This window comes from Atheta coriaria, unplaced genomic scaffold (genome assembly GCF_025399875.1).
Source record: "Atheta coriaria isolate IRGN ID8LTWV9N9 unplaced genomic scaffold, Caltech_Dcor_3.1 hic_scaffold_9_pilon, whole genome shotgun sequence".
NCBI classification, from domain to species: domain Eukaryota; kingdom Metazoa; phylum Arthropoda; class Insecta; order Coleoptera; family Staphylinidae; genus Dalotia; species Dalotia coriaria.
In genome coordinates, this window is record NW_027045451.1 from 6,364,962 (window position 1) to 6,379,912 (window position 14,951).

Consider the following 14,951-nt stretch of genomic DNA (forward strand, 5'->3'; position numbering starts at 1 on the left):
TTATTCCGGTTAAGTCGATTTAAACACTACCTCAATTGATTCGGGCTAGACTAAGTTGAGTGATGATCTAACAGACTCAGTGGGGTCTGCGCACGCATTTGTACATTCGCTAGACTTGTTTTGCTAATAATCTAATTTTACACAAAATTAATTAATTTGTCACATATTACTAACAATACAATTCCTTACTTTACCCACAATTATTTTCTTTGTTTCATTATAGATGCATAATTAATTTAACAATACAATACGCTATAAAATTATTTATAAAAATATGACAAGATGTTAAAGTTATATAAGTTTATATCATCATAAATTTAAATCAATGAATAGTTAATAAACAATAATGTGAGATAATAATGGTTTCGAACCTGACTATACATACTACTAAAATAATACATAAATGTTAAAATAAAGGAAGTTTTATGTTGGATGTTAAATGTGTTACAACAGGCGACGAACGACTTAGCTACACTTTGAGTAAGTGCCTCGTGCATATTGGCGTGGTAGATGTTAAAGTTAAAGCCATAGTGTGGCATGCAAACACAAGCACAAAGCACGATGACTTCCTATTTCCGATATTACGTTATGTCTCTCGCTGCCGCACGTCGCACGCGAAACGTAAAACCAGCGGCGCTAATGACGCGTTCAAATACACTGCACGCCGTGCAGAAAGTAAGAAATTTTCAATTAAGCAGCCATGAACCAAGTATCTACAATGAATCAACCGTACAACAGTGCAATAGAGTGCAAACTTGCAGTGTTAATAAAAAATAAAGCACAAGTAACTTTTTATGTTTGATTTCTTTGCCTTAAGTTAAGTAAAGAGAAAAAAAATCAATTATTCAACCACATTGCGGTATGGTTTTTTCAAACAACTTAATTAAATGTTAAACGTTTCTATTTGGTTGACTTCATAAAAAAATTTCACTTTATTTTACTTAAGTTAAGTGACATTTTAAAGTTTTTCATAAAATGATCTATTCAAATTTAGTTGTGGACGTACGTGTGGTCGTAAACATGCGTCGTTTTTTATTCCTCTTTCTTCGCACCTGGTTGAATGAAATCGAAGTAAGTCAAAGTGACTTAAACGATTTAAGTCAGGTCGCGTGCACATGCGTAAATCGAGCGCAAATAGAAACGTCGCGTACGAGCATTACGAGGTGTGTTAATGATTTAAATGCGTGCGCGATGACATGTGCTTAAAATGCATCCAAACGACGCGAAATTAGCTTATAAATTATTTTTGTCATCAATGTTAACCATGTAAAAATACGAAAGTGAAAATAACTTCAAGTTTTAACCTTTTAACTTGTTTTCACTACAATTGAACAAATATGTAATAAAATACCATTACTTATCATCCAAGAATAGACATAAGAGACATAAATCTTTATAAACATTTAGTGTCGACAATTATAACAAAAAAATTAATTAAACAGTTACTATAAATAGAATATGATACCTAATGAAATAATGAATTCTAATTACAACAGCAATTTCTGTGATTGCAATTGAAATTGAAATCGAGGCAATCACAACGCGGAAACGTCCGTGAACATTAATCAAAATGGCGATAAAACAACAGTAATTTTACACGTGTCGATGCAAGAACATAGCGTATCAAATCAAATCAAACACAAAAAAAACTAGCACATAACGAAATAAAACTAACATCATTAAAGTTAAAAAGAATAAAAATTAAAAAATTATTATTAAAAAAACAGTGTGAAAACGAAATTTTACGTGTTAAAAAAGCTGATATACTGATTGACCCACAGAGTAACAACTACTCAACAAGCTCAACAATCAACTCCACGCTCCAGAGAACGAAAGAAATCAAGAGTACGACATTTCAACAACGAACAAACGAACAAGTAATGAGTAACGAGCCACAACTGCAATGACATAACACATAACATGTATCACGGGCTTCTTTTTATGTGCGTGCATCATAATTGCATTGTAATGGTACCTCATAACCTACAAATATAAAAAATATCTTTATTCTTTAATTTTGTGTTATTTCAACCAATTAAGAGTGAGTTTTTTCACGTTTTGTTCATTTAACTTGTTTGATTTGTGAGTGAAGACAAGAAAAAGCGAAACCTACGCATTATTCCATGGTAATTAGACCAAAACCAAACCAATTCATGAGAAAATATGCAGTGAAAACCGAGAAACAGACAAAATGTTAAATAACACCGTTAAAATATACTTAACCCGTAAAAAACGCATTAATTTGTGTAATCGAACACTAGTTATGTAACAAACACAACTTTTTACCGATAATAAATCAAAATAAACTTCAATTTAGGTATAAATTAAATTCTACTTACAAAAATGGGAACATCCGTTGGTTTTGGCACATAATTCAAATCGATTTTGACATCGCCGCCATCTTTGTCCGTCTCCATAACCTCCATTCGCATTTTGACACCGTTCACCCCATAATACTGCTCCCAGACGCTCGGTTTATCATCGTCCACCTTCAATAAACTCTTCTTTAACCCGTCGCTCCGCGCGCACACATTTTCACCACCGCATGAGTCCGATATAACATCCACCGCGTTTATATCTATACCGGATGCACCACACGCGCTATTCACGTCCGTTACACTGGCTGTCATTTTACTGCCGCGAAGCGCATGCGCATGCACATGTGCACTACCATTTCGACAAAGCGTACCGTAAATCATCGCATTGCGTACTCCATTCGGGACACTTGCAAGGTCATCATGAACAAACATTGGTAACGGTCCAGATGGTAAACCGGAAGTTAGATGATTCAAAAGTTGAGGGTGTTGATTATTTATAACTGTCATTCCGTCCTTGTTAAACATACAATCTGAGAAACCACTGCTGGATGATGATGGCAAATGGTAGATATCTTCGGTTTCCATTGATGATGACCTTGAAGGACCTCGAAGTCTATGTGCGTTCCATTCGGGTGAGCTTTGACTTGAGTTACCACTCGATGAAGAATGACTGAATGCTCTTACAACAGAATCAACTTTTTTCGAATTTCTTAAATTTATACACAACATTCTCATTTCTTCCTCGGTTGCGTTTTTCAACGCATCAATACTATCACTGATTCTTTCATTGACTCTCTTTAACATCTCTTCCGGTGTGAGGACACCTTTACCTTCAATTGTAGCATTCACATGATTCAACAACTCTAACAAAACATCCTTGACTGAAAACTCTGACTTGATACTTTCGGAACGATGTGGATTCATATGCTGGTCGCCATTTTGCATAATTTGACCTTGATGATTACTTAGGGACGTGTACAACAAGACTGCTTCATCTACCAAGGAGTCATATTCTTGATTGGAGGTTGAGGTTCTTTGGTTTATGTTTGGATTCCGGCCAGCAAACTGCGGCCATATTGGACGTGGTATTGTAAAATCAATTTTTCCTTCCGGGATTGTACTCAGAGTACCTGATGATGTCCCACTTGAATGCGTTGATTTGTTTTTCCTTTTTGCTACTTGTATAGATTTTACATAATTTGGATTTTGCTCCAAGACTCCATCAATTTTAGTTTTCATTTCTGTATAGAGCTGATCCTGTTCTGGATGATCACTTGATGAGCTATAGAGGTTAGATCCGCCATAACCGGAACTCGATGATTTTTCACCAGATGGCGTGCTTTGTCTTGACGAACGTCGAATTTTGTAAGTATCCACATATAAAGGATTAATCCTAACACAATATACACATAAAAATATATACAATTAACTTTCGAGGTTATAATTGATTAGGTTAGGTATACTCACCCACGAAACCGTTTATCACTTCGCAGATAAAAGTTTTCCGACCATGCATCCTCCGCTGGTTCGTTGAATTCTTTGCTAAAACCCTGATTTTGATCACTGTTTTGGTCGACAACTTCAGGAAGATGATCGACATTTTTCATTCTGTCCGGTTTTCCGTTTGAGGAAGTGTCACCGCCCGCTTTTAACACAACGCGCGGTAAATATACCGAGCGCTTCATTGCGAACTTGGAGTTTTTTCTTGCAGCGAGTTTTTCTTTCGTTGCGTCGTCGCCGGCGGCCATTTTGGACGCCATCTTGTCTTGCTGCGGGGTGGCGCCATCTGTTGGTTCCTTTCTGCGTTGGCCCATCCATCTCAACATGTTGCTTGCAGCCGTGGAACTCTCCGATGTGGCATTTCATTAATTTTGACAACTGCAAGTAATAAGAAAATAAGACATTTAAAATAAAATATAAATACGACCCTGAAAGGTGTAGTTACACAATAAGTAAAACAATTGATCGCGATAACATTTGTTCGTTAATGATTACCATTTGTTTTCAATTGTTTCAACAATTACTTAACACAGCAATTATTTCAATGTAACTTAACTTAAGTTAACTTAAGAGAATTTTGTATCAATTCGTTCCGCGGAAGGTGCAAAAACGAACAAAATTTAAACAATTGAATACGTTTTAGATTGCAAGTAAGCCGCAGGCAGATACATTGGATTTGCATGTAATTAAAACAATTCGAATCCGGCGATTTAAACATTTAAACTTTTAAAACAATCAAGACTAAATCAAAATCTATAATACAAATAAAAACTTTCTAAAAACCTTCAAAACCTAAATTTAAACAAAACTTTTACAACAAAACAAAAAGTGAAATCATTAAAATTATAGAAACTATAGGTTATGTTCGATTATCAACATACATATTTAAACCGCTGCAATTAATTAAATTTTATAGGTGCGCTCATGAATTGAAGATGGAAAAGCGAAGAAAGTTCCCCGGCAAATTCCTTCATCTTATTAATATTGTTACATAAGTAACAATTCTTAACAGTTTATGCATGCGCATGCGCAAAAAAACAAAAACCACACGCTGTGACGCCATGTTTATTTCCCATCGCTAAGCTTCACAGCGCTCTAAAAAATGCAGCAACAAAAAACAAATGAAAAGAAAAGTACCCGACAGCGACTGTGGGTGAGACTTAAGCCATATTATTATTTGTTATGCACACAACACTCGATTCGAAATGGGATTGTTTCGATACTTCAAATTGCCTCGCATTGCGCACGCACCGCAAGCGAGAAATTATGATAATGCGATCATTTCGTAATCAAACAACAATTTCATCTGTTAGCATGCAGGTACAAAGAAATGCCTAAGTATTATAAGTGACTTAAGTCATGCTTAAATTATTGAAACTAATTTTTGTTGATTTTAGTTCATCTTAAATCATTTTCGGTAAGTTTAGGTAACTTGTGTTAAGTGAGGTTAGGATTAGGTTAAGTAAGCACGATAACTGCGGTGACTTAACATAATCGATTAGTTGTTTGCATTTGAAATTTATTCAACATGCACACGCATTGAGTTTGCACGTTCGACGGCCTGACTGAAGTTGTAAATGTTAGCAAAGTAGGTAATTAATTAGCTAATGAAGTGAATTGTTAAGCAGTTGATTAGGCAAATAAGTTAAATAATTTAAATATTTAGTTTTCGAACTTAAATACCTCTAAAATTCAGTATAAAATAATTTAAATTCAAAACAACACATTTTGTGACTTAAGTACTTTTACTTAACTTAAGTAATACAAATTTACTTTTAATTATTAAAGATTTATTACATTTTAGCAAGCAAAATAATAAATAATAAATTTAAAAAATCCATGTGTACTTAAGTCAATGCCCAACCGACTTAAGTCAGTTTTCAGTTTCTCCTCGCGTTTCGCACGCCACGCGTCGATGTGGCGATAAATCGCAGCGTTAATTAGGCATCAAATCCGCGATTTATAAGGAAAACTCAGCGACGTCGTGCGCACAAATGTGGAAACGTGGAAACATGGAAATAGCATGCACGTCCACGTCCACACCATACCAAAGCGTAGGTTATTTAATATCCTCTTCGCGAGCAGAAATGTAAATTAACGCAATAATTTGTGACGCTTCAGTAGTTACGGGTCAACCGCGCGGCATGTTTTAATTGACATTGACCGAAATGACGAACGCGTCCGTCGCGTTTTTTTATTCTTCTTCGTTTCTTATCCGAGAAGATTTTCTATGGAGAATCATCTTCGAAAAGAAAAAAACAGACAAACAAGCTGTGCTTGCGAGGCAGTACAACTCGTTAGTATGTTCTTCATTTGTTTTTTATTTATAGACATTTTGCATAAAAGTAATAATTCACGCGCAAAGCGTGTCACAAGTCACGACGCTCGCGATCGTAATTAATACGCTGATTATTTATTCGCATGTTTATTTTATCATAGATTTGAGGTGTGAGTGTGTCAACATTCTTACTAAATGTTGTAATTAAACTTAAATACTCGCTACTTAATTTTTTAGACATTTTATCATGACACGCCCATTAAAATAATACCAACTGCATAAAAATTCCCTAGAATATAACTAAAATGTCGGTAATAACCTTAAAAAATATTTTTTTATATTTTTAGAATAAAAATGGTTGTGAAACTTGTTTTGTTATAGAATACTTCGTCAATTTCGAAAGAACAATTAAAATTCTAGACTTCATGTGATGTTTTCTGTTTCGCGCACGTTTGGCTCATTTTGTAACGCATTCTGTTGCATCGCAATGCTTGCGTCGCATTCGGCATTCAAATCAAAATGCACTTCAAGTCAACTTCTAACTCGAGTTAATATTATTATTGACTTATATTGACTTATAAATTGTAAAATATTGAATTCGTACGTGCTCCTATGCATATTCTGCATTTGCAAATGTATTAGATGCATGAATGAATGTTATTAACGACTTATTAAATTCGATTAAAGTCAACATTTTAACGTCTAAATATTGTTTTGCAAAAGCGCGTACGTTGCGAACACCTCAACGTGGTTATTATGTGTCGCATTGTGTTTTCGACGTTTAGATGACATGTTGCAACGACTGCAACAAGTGCAAGTGCAATATCACTGAAAAGATCATAATCACTGTTCTATTCAGCTGTGGAAAACGTGTTGTGTTGACACATTAATTACGCTCGGTCAGCGGAGAATAAAGAAAATACTTAGTTAAAGGTTATGTTTGCAAATACGTTTTGCAATTGAGATTTTACTCCGCCGATCGACAACAATTAGTTATCATGGCAAATTTTTCGAAAATTTCATATTCTAAATTTAATTCATTTAATTGCATCGTAATGCAATGTAATTCAACACGGTGATGCAATTAAGATTAAAAACGAGAGCGCAAAACAATAAAAAGCTGCTTGAGTTAAGAGTTGAAACTATGTTTAGAAGCTGAAAAGTTAAGAAATAAGAAATGCATTCGCAGAACAAAAAAGCAGAGATTAATACAAAGCGATTGAGGCGATTAGCAACAATGAGAAACTTAAATTAAAATGAGTTGCAGTGAGATTTGAACAAAACTTAAATGAACATTTGAAATATCACTTACTGCAGGCGTGCAAGCAATTGTGGTAAGAAATAATTGAATAAAAGAATGGAAATTATACATAAAAAGATACATCGTTTATTGCAATTGCAAAATATCAACTGGATAAACAATTAAATGCTGCATTTATTAATTTAAAGCGTAGAATCACTATTTGTAGATAAATCAAGTAAAAATTAAAAATAACTATACAATATTAAGGTTTACATATGCTGTGAGTTGCTGTAAATGTACCAAACATATGTTAAACACATTAAAAACTAATCTTAGTTAATTTTGTAATCCATTCTTAAGATAATAAAATTTCAATTTAAATTGATGTTTGATTGATTCATGCGCATATGCAATACTTGCAAATTTTATGTTATGGTGTACGAAGAAGAAATTTCTGAATGCATCGCAACATTGTTATTGTCTTAATTACATAATAGCTCTTTCTCCGCGCCGTGCGAAGCGGTTAAATGTTAAGCAGAAGATGCCAGCGCCGCCTTAGATTCGTGGCATTCAATATATCCAATTGGAAAATTTCAAAATTTCAAATTTCACACTTTTACACCTCCAAAATGTAAGTACCGAGTACACACAACTTTGTAACATTCGTATAAGTTCACGATTTTGACATGTTCAAAATATATACAGAGTGTACTCATAAAGTTTATAAAGAAAAAATATATATACCAAACAATACGCAATAAAATGATAATGTAACACTCTGTATGTGACTTGAATGAGGTGCGGTGTATTACCTGAAGCCATCCTAGTTTCTGTAATTCACCAAACCATTTCGTACCAATGTGTTGATGGTTACAAACAGTTTAGGTTTAAATCTTCGAATGTTTAAACAATTCATTATGAAATACATCGTGTCAACGACTGACTCGAAAATCCAAAGTGCCAATGTATCGATTGTTTAGTAATTGTAAGATTTCAAAATCGAAAATTTACGACAATATTAATGACATCAAATTTACAATACGTTAAATATTATCTCATGTCTTAACAAATTGTAAAAACAATTTGTTTTTAATCTCACACAACATAAACTTTAATCTGCAAATCAAATTTAATTAAATTAGTACCTCTTTTATAATTATAATATACGTCATTGTAATTAATATTAGATAATTGTACATTTACGTACGTAGAATAGTATATTAAGTATCAAGTGATTAAACGACGATTATATTTTATTTATTCTACTTCCACCTATAAAACTCTGCTTTTTTCACAGTTTTTAAACACGAAAGGAGGTACGTTATATACGGACTGCCAAACCGTGCGTAATATCCATTATCTACAGGCATTATCTACGGGGCGGAGCTTGCGCCTGCGCATTGGCATTTTATGTGCCTAAACACTTCCAATTTAAAGATGGAAGAAGAAAAACATAATTAATAATATTTGCAACAATAGGAAACTCTACGAAAGTGTTAAAAAGTAATTTGTGCAACAATTTATAAAAGTAGACCTGAATCAATTTGGAATATTTCCACTAATTGTAATCATTATGCAAATGAGAAATATTAAATTATAGATTAAGTGTTTGTAAATAGTAAACTAAAAAATCTAGTGTACTACTACAGCAATTCAAGTCACATTACATCCACTACATTAACTACTTAAGTCAAACAACATTTTCTTCAAGTCTGTCAAGACTATCAACTCGAATATGCACTATCACTATAGTCATGACGTCAAACAAATATTTACGAATTTTTACCAAGTGGATAGATACTATTTATTTCTTGATGAGATACATCGAGATGCTTATACTTATTTGTATTTATGCGTATTGAATCGACTTGTACCTAGTAAAATATGTGCAACAATCCTTGGCATTTTCGACTGAAAAATCTTCGACGCGTGTCGCATAGCAAGTAACTGAAGTAATGGCGACAAATAGTGTGGAGTGAATCTTCGTACCACTTGAAGATGACACGCAGAAAACTTGATAAAGTGTTGTTGAAGTTTTAAAGATTGGACAAAGTTTTAGACCGCATATTCTAACATAATATTTTAAATTAAAAAAGTGATTTTCAATGTTTATTTGTGACGCTTTCATGCAGAAACCACAAAATCAATTTTTTACTATTTGATATAAAAGCAATTGAAAAAAACTCGTGCTGCACCGTACACAAATGCAAAAATTGCCAACTCCACCCCATAACTAAAGCTCGTGACTAAAGTACTTTAATCACGACTTTGGCCGTCCGTGTTCAAAGTACCGTTTTTTGTGTTTGAAAACCGTGAAACCCGGGCGTTTTAAAGGTGGAAGTAAAAAATACATGTTATTCTAAGTATTTATTCATTTAATAATTAATTTAATTATTTAATTAATTGATAAAAAAAACAAAATAAATAATATTTAATGAAATATTTGTACAAATGACATAATACTTTGAATTAAAAATATTATTAACTTCTTACCACTAAAAAAAACATTTAACTGATTTTATAACCAAATTATCTGACATTAAAGCGCATTGAGCGTTCGATTAAGACATTTCGCACTCGTAATAGGTGCACATCGTAAACCTACTGAACTCGATTTCGATCAATTTTGATTTTCGACCATTATCGCTAAATTAATTATTTATAGCGCATTTCATAAATTTACAAAAAATGCAAATTCACAACACATTCCACGAATAAAATAAAAAAGTCATAAAAACTAAAGTGATTAAAATTACATTAAAGTTGAGCAGTTTTCGAAATATTTAGCACAAATATTTGTATAAAAGAGTTTGTAATTTGAAGATTCCTAGAAATGCCTCAACAAATATCGCAATAATCACCATTGTTATATAATAACTCTATTTTTGATGAATTTTGAGGTTAGTTTCAAATTTGGTATAGTTTAATCGTTGGATGTTAATGGACTGATGGCATTTTCATGTATCTAATATATTTTGACAATTGCACAAGATGATGCCTCGTCGGGATGACATAACATAACCTACATCAATAAAAGTTTATTTTTATATTACCACACTTAAGCGCTCATCTCAATAGATAAATAACTAAACAAGATTAAAATGAATGAATATTTGAGCATTGTTTGAAAATTGGTTGGGTATTGTGAGAATCTAGCAAATTGTGGGTAATAATTTATTGTGTGAGTTGACATTTCGCCCGAGTGTGGATAACGCGTTTCGTTTGTTTCTAAGTCGCGTGGCGTCGCATCGAACGCATCGTTGCATTTAACGATGTGCGCTATGATAATGCGTGATTGCGCAACGGATTCCAGCGAAATCTGATACGTGCGACCACATTAGCATCCAGACGTTGCTGTAAAATCTTCAGTCGTAAGAAGACTAATAGCACGGAGAAGAACTGTGCCATTCTTGCTAAGCACAAAACTATTATCTTCTAAATGTTACCGAACGAACAACGACAGAGTGAAAAAGTAGGTGTTCTAGGCAAATGTTTGACATTATATAAAAAGTTTAACATTTTTAATGGTTTTTAACAAAAATTTACACCGCCAAAGGAAATTTTTACTAATTTTAATTATATTTTAACGAAATTTGAAACAAATAGCACAAAATTATGGGTTATGTAGTTTTGGCTGCCTACAAAGCTAAAAATTCAAGAAAATAATGATTTTTTCAAATCTGCGCATCGTTACACGTAAAATTATACTGCATGAAGTGTAAAATAATATTTTACTCTTAATTTTTGATATCTAAATGCGTGCTAATCAAAATTCCGCCCACAATTCACCAAAATCACTTCTATCAATTGTTTAACTTGTCAGTTATTTTAGTCGTGAGTAAATATTCAATCATTACATTGTTTGCGTGTTAACGACAATGAGGAACTCCTCTCACATTAATTATTACAAATTAATAGTTAATAAACTTACAAAACTTGAGAGTACCACACGATTCTCCAAACAGTTTGCGTTTATTTCACAGTTCTCATCGCTAATATTATACACAGTATCTAAACAAGTCGTGTCGATGTCGTGTCGTCGTAATATGCATGTTATTTTAATATTTTACCCAAGAAAGAAGGAAAGCCACCGAGAAAGGTCAACGAACACAAAATCTAACTAAAAATAAAATAAAATTTAATTTGCATTTGTAGCATCTTGATAATCAAGAAAAATTATTACCTAAAATTAGTAATTTATAATGTTGACATTTGAAATTGATTTTAGCTTAATTCAATTATTTATTTTATTATTGCATGCCTCGTACAGGTTTTTGAATGATTGGATGACTCAATAACCAAAGAGGAATGAGGAACAAAGAAATGACAAACAAGAAAAGACTTGCAGAAAGAAAAAAACACAGAACAACACGACAAAAGGATGTAATTTGCGTTTTAAACGCACAAGACGGAATCGTTGAACGGTTTTTATGATGGACGTGTGTCATGTGTCATCAGCATTAACATTTAAACGTGATCTCAATATAAAATAAATTTTTAAATATTCTTAGTTTTACCGTTACTTTTTTTCAAGTGTTTTGACAGTCAATAAACAAAAATTTAATTTTTGGAAATTTTCGATTCCTACTTTTCCGAAAATTTGCATTTTTTAATTGAAAATAAAATTTATTATTATTTTCGTGTATTTGATAGTCAAATTAATTGTTTATTCAATACTTTCATATTTTATTTAGAGATATTTATAGATACCTGCTAGGTGATTATGAATAGATAGTATTTATTTATTTAATAAATTTCATTTGGATATGCAGACATTTCTTGTAACTATTACATGTTACTCACACCTTACAATACCTGTAGACTAGATATCTACAGGTTTACACTCCTTAATGAACCGCTCGCCAACGCCGCACAACCGAGAAGGTAATATCCAATAACCCAGAGCGCTCAAGACTACAACTATTATACAACTGATTAGACAACAACAAAAAAACGAACGAGATAATCATGTGCGACTACACTACCACAATAACTAAATAACTAAACCAAACCGTAAGTGTCAATTTCTACTCTTTCTCTTTCTAAATTACCTACTAGAGTTAATATTATCTAGTCATTCGTTGATTGGTTCATTGGTTGTGGTTGATTATGCTGCACACATTTTTGCACGTATATAAAAATTTTATTGTTTTAATTATTTTATCTGTTGTTAAATGTTTTTAGATGTTGAATTGTGATGATGATGCATGTTGAAGTGGAAGTTGTGAGAGTGCGTGTGTGTCTTTCAGGTGTAAATCGCAGAGGCGTTGTCCGCTTGTGTCATTAAGAAGAAAGTGAAATTATGGCAAATTTCTCGGCATGTCGGCGACGATTGCGCGCGCGCGAGCTGCTGACGAGGTGACGAATGCTACGCTTGTCAATGAGTTAATGTAGTGTTGTTACGTTCAACTAAAGTTTTAACTTTGCGTTGCGATATATTAGTTGTAATCGTCAATTTCATCTAAAATTTGTTGCCACGTTTGAAATATATCTGTTATCACGTTTGAAAAACTGATATTATATGTCTAATTTAAGTAACTTGAAGAATATTTTTTAATACATGATAAAAAATAGAAACATTTAATTTATATTACATATATGTTCCCGTACTGAGTAAAGCGTGAAAAATAAGACGAAGATGATGGTGCATTGTTGATAGATACGTGCGTGGTGCGTGAAAACACACTTTAATAGATTTAAGTAAGTTGCGAATGCGCAGATACACGCACGACTCAAAACGTGCGCGGCACTCGCGCGTCGCGGACTCACGGTGCGTTACTCAATGATTCTAGTATTGACTTAAGGTCAGTTACATAACAGCAACAACGATACCGGTGGTAAAACACTTTAAAATAACCAAAAAAAAGAAAAAGAAAGAAAATTATTGTGTCGGGTAATAATTAAATTAACTAATTCCTACTTACATAATAATAACAAAATTTTAAAATACATTTTTTTACCTTATAAATCAATGCACAGCTTCGGAAATTTTCCCAATTTTCCAATAAACCAAAATTTATTATTAAAATAGAAATAATAATTTAATTAAACCGCACGTATTACAACTTTATTTTATGTCCGATTGTTATTTTAATTTAATTTAGTTATAGTTTTCATATTCACGCGATTTCCACGTTAATGCTTCACGTATAAATATTGCAACTTTTAATTGAACGTGAAAACGCAGCACGCACGCGATTCTTCTTTATTATCTGAAGTTTTTACTTATTTTACTTCTTGCGATTCGTAATTTTTTCCACGCTTAACAATTTCTTACGCTCGCGAGCAAACATAAATCGATTCTTTGCTTCATGGATGCGCCAACCTAATCATTTCTTGTCACTGCCAATTTCTTTTCTTGCTATTAAATAATTTACGCGTAATTACAGCATTTGCATTTTAAATTTTAATGAAAGCGCAGCAAGTGCACACGTTACTTATTTAATACCACTGTTTTTCTTCTAGTTTTTAATTGTTCTGATTTAAAATGTTCACTTACATGAGTTATACTGAGATGATTTAAGGCTTAAGTCACTAGAATTTTTTTGATAATTAAATTTAAGGCACTAAAATTTTAAGTCACTTTCGGTAGATTTTTAAGTGTCTTAAATCAACAGTCAACTGAAAGTAACTTAAATTTAACTGTGCGCGCGGTGCTTGCGGATTGAAACGTGTTTCTTCGCGTTCGCTTCGTGCGCTTTGCTCGTACGTGCGACCGCATCAACCGACCAAACGAAACTGAAAGTGCTCAACTGCTCCGACTCAACGTGCTCAGCTCGATCGACTCCAAGTACTTACTCCGGCAAAAATGGTCAGAAGAGTTGGAGGAGTCGAAGAGCCAATATTATTCAAGTCGGTATAATTTTTCTTTTTAAACATGTATAATTTTCTTGGAGCAGAAAAATGTTTTATATAAGTGAGAATTATTTGTTTTTGGTGACATTGTGGGCGTATTACGAAGTAGAGAGTTCGGGAAATACCAATTACATCAATTACTATAGCGAATATTATTAGCACAGTAGTTCTAATAGAAATAATAGTCATACTTATCTTTAAGTCACATTTATAAGTAGGAGTTCTTCGTTTTTGATTTTAATTTGGCTACTAACTCCCATTATGCAAATTTTCGTAATGTTATGCAAGAAAATAATAATTGAAGGATCATTTACAAATTGGTAAATTGTTAAATTAACGTATCATCAAAATTTGCATCATTTGTGAAGCAAGTAGGTATTTATTCTTAATTGACACAAAATAAATACTTGACAAACGTTTCTTTCAAATGATACGTTAATTTTTGTAAATTTTGCAATATGGTTGCAATTAATACAATTTTCATAATCAAAACTGATAGCAATAAGACATCTAATCGAAAACTAATGAAAAACTAATGAAAAAATAATAAAACAAGCTTGAAAAAGTAATTAAATTTTACAGAATAAAAATGTTTATAGTCATACTTGATTGCTTTCAGTGTTCAATATAATTGTAAAGCAATTTTATGTGCGCAATCAAAATGGCTCATTGTAGATTACACATTGCACATTGCTGATTGCTTATTGCTCATAAGAATCATAAGACTTCGCTTATTACCGCTGTTTACATACTAGTA

At 32.7% G+C, this 14,951-nt stretch overlaps 1 protein-coding gene across 2 annotated transcripts in view; it reads right to left on the bottom strand.

The window, feature by feature from the left end:
• The window catches only part of LOC135799098 (uncharacterized), a 31,158-nt gene extending 17,100 nt beyond the window's left edge, over nt 1-14,058 (bottom strand). Inside the window, exons 1-3 of one of the 2 annotated variants that reach the window (XM_065312119.1) lie at nt 13,839-14,058; nt 3,786-4,196; nt 2,340-3,711 (exon numbers count right to left, since the gene is read on the bottom strand). In XM_065312119.1, coding sequence (XP_065168191.1) covers nt 2,340-3,711; nt 3,786-4,144 — 1,731 coding nt within the window. In that variant the 5' untranslated portion in view covers nt 4,145-4,196; nt 13,839-14,058. Of the gene's footprint in view, nt 1-2,339; nt 3,712-3,785; nt 4,197-13,299 lie in introns of both variants that reach the window. The other variant, XM_065312117.1, reaches the window with a different exon arrangement.
• Nucleotides 14,059-14,951: the final 893 nt, after the last annotated feature.